We start from the raw sequence: 22,327 nt of genomic DNA on the forward strand, positions 1-22,327 counted from the left end.
CAGCACACAGAGGTACGAGAGATTCTCCAGGAATGGTAACATTATTTTCTGTTTATCTCTAATCTAGAATCTAACCTGCTCCGCTGCAGCTACATCATTCATCATGGTGATTTACCCCAATAAGAAGTGAACCTATGTCCCCACACAGAAAACCAAAATCCTGCTTTTTAACACAGGCCTCCAGGGTCAGCCATCCAAAGCACCAGACAGTGCAGGAGACAGGCTGGTGTGACAGAGGAGGAGGCTCTGGACTGGGTGAGATGGAGGCAGACGACTCCTAAAGAGGGCAGCCAGAGGAGGAGGAAGACGACTCTAGTGACCAGAATAACTTTGTCTCAAACAGCTCATTGACTATTTGAACAGATGTGAACCACAGCTTTAACATCCATAAACAAACACTAATCAATACAACAGTTTTAACCTGAAACTCTTGAACTGTTCATAAATCCATTAAAGTGGGCATACTGGCCCATTGCACATATTTTTATTCTTGAACATTATTAGAGTTTTAAAAAGTTCTTATGTGACCTCATACTGAGCTGTGGTGCAGCCCCTCAGTTCATCCCAGACTGTCTCACACAAACAGGTTTGATGGGTTGGTGGGCGGAGCTTCTGTGCTCAGATAAATCCAAGAGCATAAAGAAGTGTGAAGTGATTACTGTAGTGTACTCACAGGGATTATTGTACATACACTGACGTCATCATTTAGTCATTGACCATGTTTAATGAGGATGAGGAGGAGCAGATACAGCTTTTTACTTCATTTTCATAAAGTAAAATCTATATATACATATACAGTTAAGCCCATAATTATTCATACCCCTGCCAAATATTGACTTAAAGTTACTTTTGTTCAATATGCAAGTTCTTTTTGAGCAGAAATGACACAGGTGTCTCCCAAAGATAATAAGATGATGTACAAGAGGCATCATTGTGGAAAAAATATTTCTCAGGTTTTATTTATATTTTAGCAAAAAGTATCATGTCCAGAATTATTCATACCCTTCTCAATAATCAATAGAAAAAGCCTTTATTGGCTATTACAGCAATCAAACGCTTCCTATAATTGCAGACCAGCTTTCTGCATGTCTCCACAGGCATTTTGCCCATTCATCTTTAGCAATGAGCTCCAAATCTTTCAGGTTGGAGGGTCTTCTTGCCATCACCCTGATCTTTAGCTCCCTCCACAGATTCTCAATTGGATTCAAGTCAGGACTCTGGCTAGGCCACTGCAAAACGTTACTGGTGTTGTCTGCTAACCATTTCTTCACCACGTTTGCTGTATGTTTTGGGTTATTGTCGTGCTAAAATGTCCACTGGTTCCCAAGGCCAAGTTTTTCTGCAGACTGCCTGATGTTGTTGTTGAGAATCTTCATGTATTGCTCTTTTTCATGGTGCTGTTTACTGTGATTAGGTTCCCTGGTCCATTGGCTGAAAAACACCCCAAAGCATTAGGTTCCCACCACCATGTTTGACAGTGGGGATGGTGTTCTTTGGGTTGAAGGCTTCTCCATTTTATGCCAAATGATCACAATGATGCCAACATCATTGTGACCAAATAATTCAATTTTTGTTTCATCTGACCATAACACTGAAGACCAGAAACCTTCTTCTTTGTCCAGATGAGCATTTGCAAAGGCCAAATGAGCTTTGGCATGCCTTAGAAGTGCCTGGAGAAGTGGCGTTTTCCTTGGTCGGCATCCGTGGAACCCAACAGTGTCCGTTGGACTGTCTGGCTTGAGACATTGCCACCAGCAGAGCCCAGATTCACCAGAATGGCCTTGGTGGTGATCCTTGGATTCTTTTTCACCTCTCTCACTATTCTCCTGGCCAGCACAGGTTTCACTTTTGGCTTCCGACAACGTCCTCTGAGATTTTCCACAGTGCGGAACATCTTGTATTTTTAATAATACTTTGCACTGTGGCCACTGGAACTTGAAAACATTTGGATATGGCCTTGTAGCCCATTCCTCACTTGTGAGCAGCCACAATGCACAGCTGCAGGTCCTCACTGAGTTCCTTTGTCTTAGCCATGACTGTCCACAAACCACCTGCAGAGAGCTGCTGTTTTTCACCTGTTGAGTTGATCAAAACAGCTATTTCCAATTAATCAGGGTAATTAGGATGCTTTAGAACAGCTTTGACTATTTGGAATGGTATGGAACTTTGGATTTTCCCAGAGACTGTGACAGTTTGTAAAGGGTATGAATAATTCTGGACATGATACTTTTTGCTCAAATGTAAATAAAAGCTGAGAAATATTTTTTTTCCACAATTATGCGTCTTGTACATCATCTTATTATCTTTTGTGAGACGCCTGTGTCATTTCCAGTCAAAAAATAACTTGCTAGTTGAATAAAAGTAACTTTAAGTCAAAATTTGCCAGGGGTATGAATAATTTTGGGCTTAACTGTATATATGTGTGTGTGTGTGTGTGTGTGTGTGTGTGTGTGTGTGTGTTTTCTTCATATAGGTCATGTTATTGTAAAAAAAAAAAAAAACCTGCAGCTGTCTTTGACCTTAAAGGCTGCATATTCCGTGGTGGGAACGTCCTTTCTCTTTACCTCAGCCTAACCGTTTTACAATAACATGCCATCTTTGCTCATTAATCTTTCTACTGTCAGCGTTTCTGTGTAACTGTCGCTGTTAAACAATTTCAATCTAAAAGGCGGTGATGTTGCGACATCTCACACCGGAAGTGCAGTTATGGTTTACTACTTTAAGAGAATAGAAACTCAAAGTGTTTTGTAGTGCGTCAGTGCGCTGGGAGGAGTGGCTCCGATCTCCTTTTTTTCAAGTGATGCAGTAACGTTTGATCCTCAGAGGATTTCTGCAGACATGGAGCTTCTACCACTTCTGTCTCTGAGCTTCTGTTTCCTGACTTTGTCCGGACTGACGTTTGCTGCTGAATCCGGTAAGAAACTCATTGATTTAGACTGATCATGTGTGCAGCGCAGTCACGTTTCACAGCAGCGGATGGAGCTTTAACGCTGCTCAGGGTGGCTGACTGCGGCATCTACACCTGTGACATCAGCTGTTAACGCTGCGCAGTTTTAGTGTAAAACAATGAGAGGGCAGATTAACGTGCAGCATCTTCAACAATGAAACGAAATAATTCTCTTTAGTGTTTATGATCAGTTATCAGAAACCTCATTATTCCATCCTGACGCGTTTTAACCTGTAAACACATTTCTGCTTTCATCCTGCTGTTACGGTGTGAGGTTTGTTTGTGACTGAATGTGATTTTTTAATGCATCCAAAGTTTTATGTTATCTTAAAGTGGGTCGATAAAATAGAGAATAATTAACCACACACTCTCTCTCTCACTCTCTCACACTGTCTCTCTTCCTGTTTCAGAGTTGGAGCTCTTTGGCCCCTGTACTCTTTTTTCCTCACACTCCTTGTTCCTGTCACTTTCTTCTATCACACCTGCAGTCTTCTGCTCCTTGTTACCCACCACAGTATCTGGTTGGTTGTTCAGCAGCTGCTTGTCCATGTGGAACTGAAGTCCCTCAGAACCACAGCCCTGTTGTTCTCAAACACCATTGGTGGTGTCTCCCATTGGGACGTTTGAACATCTAGTTCAATGCAGCACAGATGTTCTTGTACACTTTCCAGCTTCTTGGTTGTGGTGCTCACTGTACGCTATCCCAGATGTAAGCTGGGACAGCTTAAAAAATCTTGTGTTGAAAAGTCTCCGGGACATTTTTGCACAGTCTGCAGTGTGGATCCTGTAGGCTGTGGTAGACCTCTGCCTCTGTGGATCTGGTGCTAGTATGATCAGAGCCTCTGTGCTGTCCTTTTGCGTAGATCAATGTTCACATCAGTGAGCATCGCCTCTGATATTGTAAGCCTAGGGACTTGTGCCCTCAGTTGGGTGGTTACCTTGAATTTGGGCACAATCTCCATCTTCAGCGCAGTAGATGCATCTGTGATTGGTGCTGGCTGGGCATCATCTAGTTCAGATCCACTCTTCTTCCAGGGTCGGCTCATTATCTCCATGCTGCTCACTACTGATCCCACTCAGAGCCGGACTCGGACAAAAAAATTGTGTTTGTGTTCGTGTTTCTCTCCTTCACTTCTAACCCAACAATCTGGCCCAACTAGAGACAGGGGTGATGGCAGTTAATGTTGTTAGCTAGTGCTAACCACAGCAGCTACGTGGAACCTCCAGGGTTTGTTAAAAGTGTTGGTGGTACAGCTGGTGACGATGCAGCGGCCCTGACAGCTAACATCTCCCTTAACTTGACACATTTGGCTGCATCGTTTCTATTTTCTTTTTCTGTTTCTCTCTCAGCTTTTCAGCTACACTTTTTTTCTTTTCTTTGTCCATCTTTATCAAACACGTCTTCCACACTAAACTCTGTTCTGCAAGGTGCACCAGTGCACAGAGAAGGTGGCCTGAATAATTATATCGACAAGGAAAAGAAAATTAGCCCCAGTTCTCAGAGCGAGTGATTCAATGAGTGAAGAGGCCCCGTAGGATTTATATGACTACAAAGACGAACACTAGGCTCCATTTCCATTTCCTGAGGTTTTCTACAGTCAGAGTTAAAACACTGTGTGGCCCATTAACATTAGGCTGTTACTGACTCTGATGTCAAAGTTTAAACTGGCAGGAAGATTTTTGAGAGCTCAGCTGGTGAAAAGGACACAGACTGGATGTGTTTCAAATCTTTATCAGTGAAACATTTTTGGCCTCACAGTGTTGAAACTGTTGCTGCCTGAATTAGTGATATTTCATCACGTGGAAATGAAGAAACCTGCTGTCACAGAAACTTTCTTTAACCTCTGATGAGCCACCTGGTCCTGGTGAGCTGGTTAGGGGCAGGGTTATGTTCACTTTTATTTCTTTTTATGAATGTTGCATTTGCCACACTTAAATAGAAATATCATCCCAGAAGAACTACAAGACCAAAATGCTCATGAGACACTTGAACTGAGAGGCAACATCTTCTACTTTTTGACACTAGCACATGTGTCTCACTGGTGACCTGCTGGATGTTTATGAGTTTATACGTTTCTTGTTATCTTGCCAAATTCTCTTGAGCCGCCAACTGTGTTTGTTTTCCCCATAAACACAAAAGTATGAAGATTTTTGCACCAAATCAGAAATTAAGAAATTATGTCACAATCTTTCCACACAGCTTTGTGGTAACAACAGTAGTTTAGATATTTGTCTGTTTTCAGTCACGTTTGAGCGAGGAAGTCAAGTTTCAGCATCTTCAGGAAACGGATGAGGCGAGACCTGCACATGCACGTCTGTTTCTAAGAATCTCTCGTTTGTTCACTTTCCTCATCGCGTCTGTCAACCCTGCACACAAAGCACAATGTGTGATGGGGAAGAAGCACTAAAGGCAGGAAGGACCCAGTCAAAGTGACTATCAATGAGTGTGCCGCTCTACTTCACATGCAGTCATTTGTGTAAAAATACCGCATCAAGCGGATGCAGTCATATTAGCAGAAGTCCATTTACAGAGAGAGAGAGAGAGAGAGAGTGTTTACTTTAATGGACCTCTCCCTCTGTGTTCTGTCAGTGATGCAGCACTTTGTTCAGTGAGATTTCTTATAGAGCAGTTAACAGCATTTTAAATTATGTTTTACAAGCAAAGCGAAAACGTGCTGCTGAAAAGAGGAAGGAGAGCAGAGAGCAGGACGAGGACTTTGGATTTGAGACGTGCTGTCAGAGACTTTGCTGAGTGCCAAAAAGATGAAGATTAGATATTTGAGCACTTTGTGTTTTTGAACCTGTTGATGTTATTGATTATTGCTGTATGATTAGAGCATGTCTGTGTGCTAAAAAAAAAAAAAAAAAAAGCTGCCCTGAATGCCTGGCATAAAACAACACAGATGCTGTACAACACGTGTTAACAGCTGCCAATATAATCATTAACAGAGTAAATGCCAACAGGTCAGCTAAGAAGTGTTTTTTCATGAATCCAGGTGTTAAAAATCCAAGGACAAACCAGGGAGATGGAGAGGTCACATCTGTACTGAACTTTGTGATTGTGGCCAAAAACAGAAAGATAGAAAGTCAAAGCAAAGAAAACCAAGCAGCAGCTCACAAACTGAAACTGTTGAACCAAGTGTGAAATAAATAAATAAATGAAATTAAATGAAATATGTTGGGGCTGGTGTCAGCTGACAAACTCTTATAGAAAACTCTTACAACAGAGATACTGGGAATCAGTATTTTTAAGACTGAATAGGATGAATAATACAGGAAACACAAAAAGAATCATTTTTCAGTATCATCAAATACACAAATATGGACCCTTCAATTAAAAAGAAAGTAAGGACTTTAAACTGACAATAAACATTTACTGAAAATTAACTCATGAAAGCCAGACACTGCTTTTGAATTGTTGGTCAGTAGAATGATTAAAAAAATGAAATTGTCCTGGACAAAAATGTTCCCCTTAATTACTTTACTACACAATCTTTGAAGGTGATCACTGTAATGAAGCGAGTCTCTGTGAGACTTCTGCACGTGTTGACGCTCCTCAGGAGAAAACTGCTTCAACTCTCTCAGGTTTGAAGGTTGCCTTTTGGAGACTACATTTCACTCCAGGATGCCTTGATAGTCTTGACATTTCAAGACACTCTGTGCCAGCTGCACCAAAGCAAGCCCAAGAACATAACTGAGCTTCCTCCATGTTTCAGAGCAGGCGCTGTGTTATTTTCTTTATAAGCTTCATTTTTGCATCTGTGAACATAGAGCTGATGTGACATTGTAGAAAGTGACTAAATGGCAAATTCCATTCATGCTTTTTGTGATTTGCTTTTAACACTGGTGTCCTCCTCAGTGGTCTTCCATTAAGTCCACTTTGTCTCAAACAGTAACGGCTGGTGGGATTTTACACTTTACTTCACCTGGAGTTCACCTCTAATCTCTTGGAACTTATTGATAACATTTGTCATCAGTCATCAGTTCATGTCCAGGGTGGCTACAGTCCTGTGGGCCTAAAAACTTGATTAATACAGTATATTGTACTGTAGTCACAGGAACTGTTTGGAGACAGTCTTATAGCTTTTAGCTTTAACATGCTTGTCTTTAATTGTCTGTCTCATCATCTGAGACAGCTCTGTCCTTAGCTCACTGTGGTTCAGTGAGGTGCAGGGACATCAAACAGCAAATCAACTACTTTTCACTTTTCACTTTTTCACTTTCTTTAAATAGGCAGACTGATTACAAGTTTAACGTCCCTATAGTCATATTATTTTTACTCTTTTCTAGGGGTACCATAATTTTTGTCCAGATCAGTTTAATTGGTCTTTTTTTATGAATGGGAACTTAGCTAAAAATATGTGATTTTTATAGGGAAAAGGTTTGCTGATTATATTTTTGTGGCTTTTTTTCTTTAAAATTAAACTTGGACCTTTTTTACGTTCATGATTAGTAAAAATCAAGCGTGAACTTTTTTCTGATTGGCTGTCTCTGACTCATAAATGACTCTCATTCTATCCTCATCACTTTGTATCTGAACACACTGTTTAATTCATGTTTTGTCTTTCAGGACCACCTGACACCAGAGTGATTGTGATAGAAGACGATGATGTCATTTTACCCTGCTCCCTCAGCACCAATGAGAACATTGAGAAAAAACTGTTTGTCTGGAAGAAGGAAGGAACAGTTCCTCTAAAGGAGGTGTTCATGTTTGACGCCGGCACATATAGCAAAGGTCAAGACGATGAATTCAAAGGTCGAGTCTCACATTTTCCAGAACAGCTGAAGTACGGCAACGCCTCCATAAGAATAAGTAAAACTAAGCTGGAGGACCAAGGAAACTACACCTGTAGTTTTCCAGTGATCCAGCCCAGTGTTAAAACATCCCGCATTGAGCTTGTTGTTGGTGAGTGCTGTTATAAATCAGCTGATTATTTACAGATGAAACAGTCAGCATGCACATCTGGCAGGGCTTCACCCCCACAGCACATTTGCAGTGCTATTTGCAATATTTGTTGAACAAAGCTGAGACTTTCCTATGTGCATGCTGCCCCTGCACCTGTCTACTTATCAAAAATCGGAATTGTCCATAGGGTTCAATGAACAAAATAAATTGGAATAAATAAAATAAACTATAACTTAATGAATAAATGTTATTTTTTCCTTATAGTTCAGACACACAGCTGTTCAAACCGACGGCCAAGTTGATGATAACACAGTCACCTCTAACATGTGTGTTTGTTTCCTTTCAGAGGGCATATTAATCTGTTAGAGCCTCTCACAGTCATGTGCACTTCTGCATGTCTGTAACTACCAGAATAAACTTTATAATAATTTCCAAACCATAAATATCTGATACCTGCCTGTTTCATCACTGTGAAGTAAAATCTGTGATATGTAATGCAGTCTGTTAGTTTTACCTTTAGCTCTAACACAGATCATTTGTTTGAGGATTACGCAGGAAATGACTGAAGCCTTGATACTTTTATAGCTTTTATTTCATATGTTATATACAGTTAATCGGCCATTTAAAGGGCTAGGAGGCTGAAATTTACAGTATATCATCTTCATTTTCTCTACAATAAATGTGCCAGGTTTCATGCTGATATATAGAAGTGGCTCTAAGATATTACAGAGTTTAGTCAGAAGTGCAAAGCAGAGCATCTCTAACAAATTACTTTAAAATTCCACAAAAATCTCTCCAAAGTTAACAAATAATAAGGATTCATTCAGTTTTTTAAACTTTACGTGTTCTTAAATGCTAAACTCAAATAAAAAAAAATAGTTCTTAAAATATGTAAAGCAAAGATTTACACATTTATTATCCATTAATCAGGGCTTTTTCAATGGATAAACTAATTTTCTATTAATTGTATTCGTGCCAATGTAACAGCGAGGCTAACTACATTAACTTCCATATATGGTCAGACGGGTGATTTTCATGCCTTCAAACTGAGAGTGTTTTCACTGCGGTGAGTGTCTATTGGACGAGAGCATCTGTCAATCCAACACGCTCGTAGCTAGCGTAAAGATGCTCTTCTGTGATTGACTGCATGGATTAACGGTCTTGTGACTTTGTCGTCTTATGTCGGAGAGAGATGCGGATTGGTTAATTCTGTTCATGGGCGTTTACAGATTTCCAAGATACCAAACTTGATTAGTAAACTTATTTTTCAACACTTTAAAGTCAAGTTTATTGTCGCAGTTTTAGACGTTTGCATAGCTCCGATAAAACTTTATGAAAGAATGAGTTCACCTTTTTCAGGTTAGTTCTACTCCCGGTTGAACTCAAACAAGCCGAATTAATCGTTGGAGTCTTTTTTTTTAAGAAGTTCATGTTTTGCATTTAAAGGCCTGTTTTTAGTCCAGTAAACTGCTTTTTAACGGTGATGCTACAGGCTAGCACTAAAGTTAGTAATTACTTCCTACCGTAAATTAAGATGTTCTTGTTTTTATGTCGCAAATCTTTCGCTGAGATATATGAGTCTGTTGACAAACGAACGTCAGAGCTTTTAAATGACGTCTAATATTTCTGTATCAGTGTTTCAGGTCATCATGAAAATATACAGTATGGTTATTTATTAATTTTTACATGCAAAATTGGGTCGCATACAACCTCTGCGTTTCAAAAGGTTAAAGGTCCGAAACGTCCCAGGTGAGTCCCGTTTGAGATTACGTCAGTGATATTTACATGCTCGTGTGTAAACGTAAACTCATACGTAACTGATAGGTAAAGACTGTTCCGCCAACACTTTTATCTTCTTTTGGATACAACTATGAAAACTAATTTTATAAACAGTTTTGTATTATATGTAAATATTAACAGATATTTTTGTGCTATATTATCTAATTTATAATCATTCCAGTAATGATGAATCACATTGCTGTTCAGCCCAATAGAAAGCTATATGCTCAAAAGGTATATTATCCCTCTGGTGTAGTTAAAATAATAACTGTTACTACTCTGCTTTTCTTTTTCCTCAAACACTTCATAACCCACATCTGCCCCCAGAGTAGCAGAACAAGAAAAGAAATTACTGGTTAATTGCAATTGTTTTTATGCAATATATTATGTGTTCACAGGTGCAGCTCCAGACCCTTATGTCACAAATCTTAAAGAAACAAATGACTGGGCGCTGCTTAAGTGTGATGTAAAGGGTGCTTACCCTGAACCTACAATTGAGTGGTGGAATAGTAACAATCAAACCATTCCTTCTGGGGAGCCACAGGTTTCTAAAAAAGGAGAGCGCTTCTACATCACCCTCAAAACTACTGTGAAAAAGACCGACTACTATCGCTGTGTTGCCACGCAGAAGGACATCCATCATCAAATATATACAGAAATCAATGTGCATTTGAATGGTGAGTGGCATTTTAATCATTAAATAATTTAAATAATTATTGCTTTTGGAAAATGTGAATATATGCTTAGGCTGAATGCAAAGAATGATATATGCAAGGAACAAAAGATTAAATAATCAAATCCTAAAGACACGCAGTCAAATGTTTCTGTCAAAATGTTTCTCAGGTGAAAAAAGAATAGATATGTGATAAAACACTCCAGCAGTCAGAGTCACTTGACCTGAAGCAAAACTTTAGTCTGAATTCAACTCATAAATGATTTTTTTTTGTGTGTGTGTGTGTGTATGAGACTTTTTATAGGTATCATTATGAATGGCTATCATATCAGTGTTGCACATGATACACAGTGTGATTACACTCATTTTTATGTGTTGTAGCACATGTTTGAGGGCAGCAACTAAAAAAAGTAAGATGGCACCCATTAAAAATCTGAGCTCTGTCTCATGAAGCAGTCGTTTTCCTTCTTTCTGTGAGTTTCCTGATAAGAAAACATCAGACTCGTTTAATAAGTCATGTTGTGGACCCTAAAGTTTTTTTAAAAAAAAGAAATCATTTGGAAAAATTTCCACCAACCATGGCCACAGCATTCTTGTGGGAGGAACTGACATTGGCCAGTACATCCATATATCCAAGTCTTGCAATGAAAGGTTTGTGGTGCTGCCAAGATAAATTAAAGTTATTTTAAATTAGTAGATAAGGAGTAGTTGACATGTAATTTATTAACATCCATATTAGGACTGGAACTGTGGGTCTTCCTGCCATGGACTATAAATGGTTATGAGGAACATTACCTAAAATAAATTCATCACTGCTGCATCCCAAAAGTGGCACACAGATTCCCCTTTTCCTTATTTTTTTTTCCTTTTAAGGGACAGAGACCATTCTTCACTCAGTGGCCTTTCAAAGAGCCGGACAGCAGAAAGAGCCAACATATCAAATTAACATTTTTTTTTGTATTTGATTATTATGCGCTCTATATCTGAATATCAAAGAATAAAAGATAGGATCATATTACAGTACAGCAGCCAGAGCAAAAACAGGAAACAGTTTAAGCTTTCAGACTTTTAGGATTATAGCCTCAATTTCTTCCCACACGTTTCTGCAGTAGAAATTCAAACTCAGACACTAAAAGAAAGATCCTGTTTGTCCTCATTAGAACACGGATTTGTTGCCTTGCGTGAGACTGTAGCTTTAGATTTAGATTTTTAACTGGTACGCATGGGACAATGCTATATCATAACACAGAAATGATATAACTAATTCCTCTCTTCAGTGAGTAGATATGTAAAATAAAAGCCATAACAGTGCACATAAAAGAAAAATAATTTTTGTTTTTCATATTTTTCATATACTCCTCTCTCTCCTGTTGCTACTTTAATTATAAAACTAATCAATGATCAGCTGATCGGCTTTTCTCTCTTGTTTGTTTATCGCCCACTTTGCGCCAGAAAGAGGAAACCAGCGGATGTCGCGCTAAACAGCAGCACGTTTAAGCTTGATCAGCTGTTGTTAGAATTTATTTAATATTACTTTCTAGTATCAGCTGATGTTTGCTGGAGCCACAGCTGTAAAGCTGCTGGTCATGATGTGGGTTTGGATATGTGGTGAGAGGGAAACATGCAGATGAAACCAGGAGATGTCCTTACTGAATCATCAGAGCTGAACAGGTGATGGAGAAACAGGTTTACCTTTTAGGTGACATGAATGAGTTGAAGGGAAGTTATGAACTGTTTCTGAGAGACAAATAACACCAGGATCCTTTTTTCTATGTAGCTGACAGCTGGTAACTGTGCAGGGGCGGGTCTAGCAAAGTTTTGCCAGGGGGCCAGGTAGGGCATTAACCCTCTCGAGGCAGGCGTTGCTGATTTGCAACAGTTAAGAACTAACAACCTGATTACCCCACATACATATTTTATGAGTTTTTTTTACTCAGAAGTACCACTGCAGGACTTGGTTGTGCATTAGCAACAAAAAACTTAATTTGAGCCTGTGAGGGTTAACAGGGAAAGGGGGGCACAAAAAAATACTTTCTTATTTTCATTTAAAATGTCTGGCTGTTAAATTATCTGAAGCTTACAACCAAAGTTTATATCTGACGTAAAATGTATAGAAATCATACATATACCAACAAGACTGTACATCACTGTCACAACAGCGTTTGTTTTCATTCAAAGGCTTTATGGCTTTAATACCTGGTGGGCCGGTCTTTAGTCAAAATGCCCGGGCCAATTTTTTGTCCCAGTCCAGCCTTGGGCACGACACGCAGTGAATTAATCTGAGAAGGTGCATCAAAAAATAAATGGCCACGCCAGCGGTGCACATCACAAATCAGTTCGCATAGACACATTAGTTGTGCCTCGTCTTAATGACGGTATCTTAGCTAACAACCCCAACTACCAGATTGAACTTGTAATTGGCTAAAAATAACTTAGCCTACTGCTGAGAGGGACGTTGTTAGCTTTCCACATTCCGACACTTCAAAAGCTTCAGCAGCTTTCCGCTCAGCACAGCATCAGCACCACGGAGATACACGGATACATCCGTAGACTCGAGACACAATGCATTTTTGGGACTTTCAGGTGTATGGACCAATGTTTTATTTTCTGATCAAACCAGAAATCTTTAATGAGCAGCTAGATTTGTCTCGCATTAACTGGCTGAGTTACTGCCAGTTAATGCAACATCGAAGCAGCTGGTATCCACAGCTGTGCGTGTTCATGGAGCTGCATTTTCACCTGCTGGACATCACTACCTGACAAGTTTAACTGTCTTCAGAACATTGCAGAGGCCTTATTGACAGTATTTGGCTCTACATATCTGTGTGAGCAGATTTTCTCTGAATGCTGGACACTCGGAGACATGTGTCTCTGAGTGGGAGACCAGAGATCATATTAACATGTGTGTCTCTGTATTAACAGACATGCCATATTGGCTTAGTTTATTTTTCTTATCATTGTTGTGAGGAGACCATAAATAGCATTTGTATTTTCTGTTGTACAGTTCATTTGCTGTTATTGATAAAAAGTGTCTTTTTTTGTTTATATGGTGTAACTGTTCATATAGAGCGTTATTAAATTTATTGCTAATGCAATCATATGGCACACTGACTTCTGAAAGGTTGCCTACCCCTGGTCTATGCGAGTGCTTGACGGCGTGACCTGTTTAGCCTTTTTATTATTTTAATAATAATGTGTATGTGTTAGTCCCCGTAGGGAAATTACTCATCTGCATCTAACCCACTCACCCACTGAAGCAGTGGGCAGCCACCAGTGCAGCACCCGGGGAGCAGTGTGTAGGGACGGCACCTTGCTCATGGGTACCTCAGGGTAGCCGTTCAGTGGATTCGAACCCCCGACCTTCCGATCATGGGGCAACCACTATAACAATACGATAATTTCCCTAATCACACAGTTATTCTTGGAAAAGATATGTGCGACTTTCCGACACACTACTTTCAAAGCAAACACTTAAGTTATATAGTGTACTAGAACATAATGACAGATAGCAGAGAGTATGACATAACATGGAGTGCGGGACAGGCAGAGACAGAGAGGACTGAGTACTCTACATCTATAATTTTAAATCTCTGTATTATTCTCATTGGATTTAAAGATTTCTCAGTCACAGAAAATATTTTACAGAATGAGTGTCATTGCTCAGGACCTGCAGACTGGGGGACCCCAAAGAAAGGATGAACATATGAGGTACCGGAGATATCAACCCAGTTCAATAATCTGTTAAAAGGAATGGAATGATCAGTGGTGTCAAAGGCAGCAGATAGATCTAGCAGGACTAAAGTGGAGTATTCACCTTCATGTAAGCCAGGGATCACCAACCTTTTTGAAACTGAGAGCTGCTTCTTGGGTACTGATTAACGTAAGGGGATTTAAAAAAAAAAAAAAATCATATGTTACATTTAATAAACACATTTGTTTTTCAATAATTAAATTCAACTTTGCCATGTTGCCATTGACAACATCTGGTATTGCTTTCTTTGTCTGTTAGTGGGAACCCTGGCATTGTATGCTGTTCACCAGTGTGCTGTAATCTGGGGTATAACTTGACACTGCAACTCTGAGTGAGTCTTGCAGATGTGCATCAGAGAGACGTGTTCTGGGTTTGTTCTTGATGAAGTTCATGTTAGAAAAAGCTGATTCACAAAGATGGGTTGAACCAAACAGCTAGCTGTGCATACACTAGTGCTGCACGATTAATCGTTAGAAAATCGCGATCTCGATTCATACTTATGTGCGATCTCATTTCCAAATGACAACGATTTAAAAAAAAAAAAAAAAAAAAAAAAAAAAAAAGGACGACGACGATTGTACCGCATTTTGATCCGGGACGTAATCTGCATGAAAGCAAGCGCTCACTCTTCCTGCTCAACAAATGACACTTCAGGGATGACGAGAAAGTGACAGGAGAAAATCCGTCCCGGTCAACCACCCAAACATCAATAACGGGAACCTTATACAGCGCTTCCCCATACCCGTCGAACTCCCGCGGGCACAAAGAAATTACGGAGGCTATTACTTATCACCTGACCAAAGATATGGCTCCCATCAACACTGTGCAAAACGAGGGATTTAGGAATAGGGATGGGTATCGTTTAGGTTTTATCCGATACCGGTGCCAAACCGGTACTTTTGAAACGGTGCCGGTGCTTAAACGGTGCTCAAACCGGTGCTTAAAGAATGGAGAACACAAAATTGGTCCAAAAACCTCTCATGTTCAGCTTTTTTTTTGTAAAAGATAACAATGTTAGCCTTTTCTGCAGCTATTGGGCATATATGGTATCACTCTTGGCTGGAAGCAGTGCTTAAACAATGGAAAAAACACAAACTTTGTCCAAAAACCTCTCATGTTTAACTGTTTTCCACTTTTTTCTTTGGGCTACCTTTTGGCCAGGGTGAAGGGACTATCTGCCATCAAACAAGAAGACAGCTGCATGTAACTACGACGGTGTTTGCTAGTTCACCTTACATGCATTAATGTAATAATGTGGTTAGCCTACTCAACGTTAATTACACACGAACAACATGAAGCTACTCACGCAGAGGAGAACGGCTGCTGCTGCCTTCATCATCCTCATCATTTCTGCTACGCTGACAGGGCTAGGGGCCAGGACTCTCTATTGGGGGATGTTGCTAACTCCGGGTCCGATAACAGGCACCACACCCGCAGTAGATGTGCAGTGTGAGGTCTCGCAGCAAGCTATCAAACACGGCTTATTTCTCGGCTTTAAAAAACCGCTATGCGCCGCCAGGTGTTTCATCAGATTTGAGGTGTTACCTCCTTTGACAGTATCACAGTATCAGCTTAAAGCACTTGTTGCAGGCTGCTGAGTTTGCATCTTTTGCTGAGAAGTACAGCCAGACTATTGACCGCTTCGCCTTGGGCATTTTTAATCTGTAGCTCTGCTCTAAAGGAACGGACGTACCTGGCCCCGCCTACTATCCTCGGAAACGTAAAATGATTGGCTAGAATTGGCTCAGGGGAAAAAAAAGCACCGAAATAAAGCACCGAAATGTGCGCTGCTTTTCGGTCTGGTTACTACCGTTTATGTCAGCACCGGTGCCATCATGGCACCGGACACCGGTACCCATCCCTATTTAGGAAAATGATCAACACCCTAGACAAACGCTACACAGTGCCGTCCCGCAACTATTTTTCTATTGTTGCACTACCTGCTCTATACACGCAGTGTCGAGCAACGGTGGAGACGGGATTTCAAGCAGCAACGACAAAATGTGAGACATTTGGTTTTTTTATGTTTATTTATTGTTTTTATGTTCAGTCTCAACTGTTACGAAGGTGATGTGCAGTTAATAAGCGCAATAAATATTTATACTGGAAAAGAAAATCGTGAGAGAATCGTGATCTCAATTCTAAGCAAAAAAATCGTGATTCTCATTTTATGCAAAATCGTGCAGCCCTAGCATACACCACTGTACTTTCGGTGCCTTGTTGACACAGGAAAGTTTGATGCATCCTGATAGGCTTTGAGGTGGAGGCCATTTTGCAATGTTACAGTTTTCATTTCTACTCCAACATCCAAGCTGAAGGATTGGAAATGAACGGCACACATGGCTCAAGCTGATCAAGGTCACAAAACCTATTCTCAAACTCTTTCCCAAGTCAGTTTATGACTTGAGAGTACTTTTCTGCAACTTGGTCAAAAGTCTCAGATGCAGAAGCATTGTCTTTCAGCATCATCTGCACAGAGGGAAAGTGCAGCACCTTTTTTTTTCCTTCTGTAAATGCTCAGAGAAGATGCTCATCTGGGCTTTAAATCCATTTAAAGCACTTATCATCTCAGCAACAGTCTTACCTTTGCCTTGCAGCTCACAATTTAAATTGTTCAGTTTCCCAGTAATGTCCATTAAAAATGCAAGGTAAGGTGTTCACCCAGTGTCCTCCAGCAGCGAGGTGTCTTCGCCTTTGGATTGAATGAACTCCTTAATTTCACCCAAAAGCAAAATTCGTCCCCTGCTGAGGCATCAGATTTCCATGTGTAATAGCAGGTCACCATATTCAGCTGACAGTTTATCCAACAACACCTTGAATGTTCTTTGCTGTTTAGCTCTGTAGCGGATGCTGTTAATGATCTTTACAATGGGAGTCATGACATACTCGAAGCTGATCACCTTTGCACATAATGCCTGCTGGTGAATGATGCAGTGGTAATGCATAAAGTTTGGGAACTCTGTGTCACTTTTACAGTGAGCGATGAATCCTGTATGTCGGCCAATCGCAGCAGGAGCCCCGTCGGTAGTCACTGATACCAGCTTTTCCAACGGTACCTCTTTCTCCGCAAAAAACTCCTTCACCGTTGTAGATATCAATTCCCCTTATAGTTGCCTTTAGTGGCAGTAGTGTCAGAAGTTCTTCTTTTGTGGAGAAACCATCAAATACCATCTGGATAAAGACCATCAGCTGCGCTGTATTGCTGCTGTCCACAGACTCATCACACTGGATGCTAAACCACCCGCACTTTGCCAAATGTCCAGCTGATGGCCAAGTTCCCGGACATAGTCGACACTCAACCATTGTAGTTGCCCCCAGTTGGACATCGTAGAGAGTGGAGATTACATCTGTTCCATATTTCTCGCCATTAAGCACCATTTTTGCAATTATCATCATTACGGCTTTGAAAACCTCCCTGTCTGAGAATGCCCTCTTTTTCTTGATCAAGAAATGTGTGGCTTTAAATGAGGCTTCAGTTGCTTTTTGGGAGTTTTTCACCGGTCTCGTGAAAAAAGACTGCTGTTTGTTCACCTGCCTTTAACTCACAGGCTTTTTCCGCTCGTAGTGTGCTGCCCATTGGGTAGTTACCATGGTAGCTTGTAGGGCTGTTTGATATAACGATATATATCAAAAGACGATATAAAAACGTCCATCGTTTCATTTTACGCTATCATTTGTTTTGGTGTGTCGCAAAGTAAACTGTTTACAGCAATATTTTTTCATGGTTTTGATGGTCACTGTAGTGGCTATATTAATTTCTTAAAGTTCTCTCTTTCTCTTATATTTAATATAACCACACTACAGACGGACAAGCGCCTCTTTTTATGCGTTGTTGTTAGCAACAACGACAGTTTATTTTCCACTTAAACCTTTCACAATAAAGCTGTTGAGACTTTTCAAAATAAACAGAATCACGTGAAAGAGTATGCAGAGTATTTACGGATGAAAAGCAACAAAGAGCCGTCAGGTGCTAAAAAATAAACCTTAGACTCAAACATTAGAACAGGCTTTTCCCCGCAGCACGCCGTCTAATAAGTACTCACAAAGAAAACGACGGCTGTTAAAACTTTTGTCTAAAAATGTATAGTTTCATGCATCGGTTAAAACACTCGACTCCAGGTACACGATGCCCAGCTGGAAACACTTCACGTAAGTCGAGCTGCCCGAGATTCACAGAATTTACAGAAAATGTAAAATTTTTGTGATTTATATCGTTATCGGGACGATAGATGTCTTAATATAGGGATATGAGATTTTGGTCACAGCCCTAGTAGCTTGTGTGACACGTTCAGAAATGTCGCACCTGCTCTATTCCCATGTTGTTGCAGTATATTAATGACTAACCTCGTATTGTGGATGGATTATCTCAGTTGTTCTCTTGACTGAAGTTTGGTCCGTTTACAGCATCCTGCCATGCGACTGCATTTGTCCCTAACCATCGGGAACCCTCACGTTAACTTTTTTCGAAGGGAAAAAAGTTAGTGTTCATCCTCCAGCTTCACTGTGTTTATGTTATGCTAACATAGCTGTGTAGCTAGCCACCACATAGCACATCATTATATGCCAGCAAGCCCAATTTCAGTAACCCTACAAACGTCACTGCTGTTTAGCTTTCTGTCTTCATTTATGTTGGAAGTGATAGCAGAGCTATACGTTTGAATTTTTCAGAAATCTCTCAGTCAGAACATGCTATATCATGTTTAGGTGGGAACTAGTGAGCTAACTTCCTGCTAACTTCTAACTCCGTTACATTTAATAAATTCTGTTTTCATGGATGCCTGGATGTTAAACTTAATAGTTGCACCTGGTAAAGCGGCAACGCTGATCATTTTATTAAAGATGAAAGAATTTAGACAGTTTTTAACTCTCAGTGATGCTGCAGTGTTCGTTTGACTTTGGGACCTGCAGTGGACGGAGTTTAGGACCCAGATTACTCTGCGAGGCTCCTGACTACGCTAGCCGTAATGTGCCGACAATCCATCGAGCGGTGCTTCGTAGCTTACCAAAGTGATACTAAAACATTTGACAGATTTTCGAGCGCCGTGTACCACATAAAATCGTTTCAAGGTCAGTAAGCACAACCAGAACTGATACATAAGGCGCACCGGATTATAAGGCGCACTTTCAATTTTTGAGAAAATTAAAGGATTTTTAAGTGTGCCTTATAGTGCGGAAAATACGGTAACCAAAATAATAGTGATTATAACATTTTGCTATAATCATGCAGCCCTTTCAAAGAGTAAATCACTTTTGTCTAAGTAAACATATTGTCGACATGTAGAAGAACTTACTCTGCGTATTTGCTGGTGCTTTTCTAAATATTCTGCTAGGACAGGCTGTAAACATCCTTCTTACTAAAGACCATCAGGTCACAGAAAGAGGAAGCAGCTTCAACTTGTTGATTTATGGAACCAGAACCCTAATACAGGAAGTCAGGATCAGCTCACTGTTTAAAAAGTCCAGTGTCTGATCCTATAACTATAACCCAGTAGGGGTTGTGTGTCTGTTCCCTTTGGATGTCTAGCTTGTTTATCTCTGAGGAATGTCCACAATTTAGACTTTTTAGTGCAGCATATTTTGTTAAAGCAATTTAGCAGGAGCAAAGCAAAAGCAAAATCAAATCACTTAAATTATACTTATCAAATTAACCTACTCTGAGGTAATGCTGACTTTGTTCTGATCTTTGAGAGGAGAGAGGTTAGAGAAAAGAATAGTCAGGACGCACCTAACACTGCAAATATAATCCAATCTGCTCACTGTACCCTGGGAGATTTCAGATAAGCAGTTTCTTCTATAAATCTGTCATGGCTGTGTGCTGGCAGGCAGGAGGAGAGGACCCAAAATGCAGGACTGACGGAGGCAAACTCAAAGTACTCAGCTTTATTGCTGGAAAGCCAGTGAACAAAAATTAACTAAACTGAGAATACACAACAAAGTAAACAGGCAGGAAGGCTGGCTGGCAGGCAAACGGAACACACAGTGAAAGTGAGGGTACGACGCAACAGAGAGCAAAGGAAAACACAGGGCTTATACACAGGGGAGTAATCAGGGAACGGGAAATATCACAACTAAAAAACCAGACCATAAATCATAATACAGAAATATGCCAAAATACAAGAAACTGAAAAAGCCAGGTCAAAATGACCCAGAACCGTGGCAAAATCACTGTTAGCTGTCATACACTTTAGATCAATTTTTACATGTTTTGAATTTAAAGGTTGTAATCTATGTTCAATACATGTTTACTGTTATACTGTGAGAGTAACTTTACCTTTTTCGTGTTTCAGATGTCCGATCGGGGACTGGAATAATTAAAGCTACTGTTTTTTCTGTTATTTTTGGAATGATTGGAGTTTTTGTTGCTGTTTAATTTTACTGCAAATCTTGAGGTAAGTTTGAATAATGTAATGTGTCACCTAATCTATGATGTGAGGGAAATACTCCTATTAGTGTTTCAGTTTCCTTACAAAATCCACCTCTCACACTAATTTGTTGACCCTCCTAAAGACAACTAAACACTGAAGTTCCAAACATATTTTTCAAATCATGTCCTAGATGTTTTCTTTCATTGAATATTATTTTTATTTAATCATAGCGACCAGTCTTGATTAAACTGCATTGCCTAGGGCACTGACAACTGTATGACCTATACAAATATATATTTAAGCGTTCAGCTGAGTACAGGTCTGTCACAATAAAATGATTCTAGCATATGTATATGTGTATTTTCCCTATCGTAGCATTTCTTTGGTAGTTATATTAATTATTTAATGATTTCATTTGAAATGGTGTAATAGTAATTTGAAAATCTACATATTTTCAAGATGGATTAAGACCCCTCTTAGGTCTTCAGGTCTAAAACACAAAACAAAAAAATTATAAATGCTGAGGGGAATAAATGGAGAAGTTGATGCTGGTGAACAGGGTTACCTTTGGCTCTGACAGAAATATTTTTAAACCTTTATTTATATGGATACAACAGTGCATTTTCATCATGTTGTGATAAAATTATATTTTAACTCTCTGTAATAAATGTGCAGAAACAGAGCTGTTAGGAGTGGCTGTCCCTGAAATGACAGAACAAATGGTCAAAGACAAACCAGGCAGAGCAGATAAAAATGTGTTTTATTACCCTGATAAATGATGTAAAGAGAATTTTTATATAATTTATACAGTCTGCATATGATAAATACAGCTATGATTTAATTTAAGTATTTTTTCTGCAATCCCACAGCTGCAAAATCACAGGAACAGTGTAGGGCATCCAGTTATCGTAAAAATCAAAGACCACACAAACAATTCTCTCCACTTCTGAAATTCTCTGCAGTGATCTGAAGCTGTGCAAAGGATGGAAGAAAATCTTCACGTCAAAGAGCTCCACTCCAGTTTTCCCAGGATGTGAAGATGTACACTGGAGTGTTATTAAGAACCTTTTATTTCCTGGACAGGTGTGATGAAACTAAAAAAAATTCAAATTGGTCACAGAGCTGTTTGATATAATTTGCCTTATTTGTAATTCTTTTTTTAAATGTGATGTGAGGTTAAAAAAGATCATAGAATAAATGATGACAGTAAAAAATCAAAGTGACACAAAAGGGACCAAACTATAAGAGAGTGACCTGAGAGGTTTGTGTATGACTGAGTGTGGATGAATATCTGCAAGTAAACTGGAAAAACATCAAATAAAAGTGCTCTGGAGCTAAAATGCATTCAACATTAATTCAGTTGTAATAAACATGAGCACTGTTAAAACCTCAGCATCTGTTTTACCAGTGCTCTTTCTGGATGCTGAGAAATGGTGGTAAACTTTTTGTATACTGTGCCTTCTTTAGTATGCATGTGCCTTTGGTATTAGTTTAGATTTTTAAGGCACTAAGCCAGTCTGGGGTGTGCTGCTGATGATTGATGCTGGAATTTGACTGAAAGTATTTTTATGCTGTTAACTGATGATTTTACATTATTATGTCATTTAAAAAAAAAAAAAAGTGCTTACCGTATTTTCAGCACCATAAGTCGCACTTAAAATCCTTTAATTTTCTCAAAAATCGACAGTGCGCCTTATGTATAAATTCTGGTTGTGCTTACTGACCTCGAACCGATTTAATGTGGCACACAGCACTCAAAAATCTGTCAAAAAAATGTTGTAGTACGACTTTGGTAAGCTACGAAGCCGCACCGCTCGATGGATTGTCGGCGCATTACGGCTAGTATAGTCAGGAGCCTCGCAGAGTAATCTGGGTCAGGTCTAGGGTTGCCAACCCCCTGAAAAAT

General features: G+C 39.7%; 1 protein-coding gene across 3 annotated transcripts; it reads left to right on the forward strand.

Annotated features, from left to right (window-relative positions):
- The first annotated feature begins 2,782 nt into the window (after positions 1 to 2,782).
- Positions 2,783 to 21,852, forward strand: LOC116329744 (butyrophilin subfamily 1 member A1-like). Of its 3 annotated transcripts, none has more exons than XM_039612613.1 (7): positions 2,783 to 2,914; positions 7,518 to 7,853; positions 8,200 to 8,207; positions 9,581 to 9,602; positions 10,031 to 10,309; positions 20,344 to 20,445; positions 21,291 to 21,852. In XM_039612613.1, exons 1-6 carry the CDS (start codon positions 2,839 to 2,841, stop codon positions 20,424 to 20,426), a joined length of 804 nt encoding a protein of 267 aa, XP_039468547.1. In that variant the 5' UTR covers positions 2,783 to 2,838; the 3' UTR covers positions 20,427 to 20,445; positions 21,291 to 21,852. The 3 variants fall into 3 exon arrangements, with proteins under 3 accessions (XP_039468547.1, XP_039468548.1, XP_039468549.1); XM_039612614.1 differs by having other exon boundaries at positions 21,384 to 21,852; XM_039612615.1 differs by lacking the exons at positions 8,200 to 8,207; positions 9,581 to 9,602.
- Positions 21,853 to 22,327: the final 475 nt, after the last annotated feature.

This window comes from Oreochromis aureus, linkage group 5 (genome assembly GCF_013358895.1).
Source record: "Oreochromis aureus strain Israel breed Guangdong linkage group 5, ZZ_aureus, whole genome shotgun sequence".
Classification (NCBI taxonomy): Eukaryota; Metazoa; Chordata; class Actinopteri; order Cichliformes; family Cichlidae; genus Oreochromis; species Oreochromis aureus.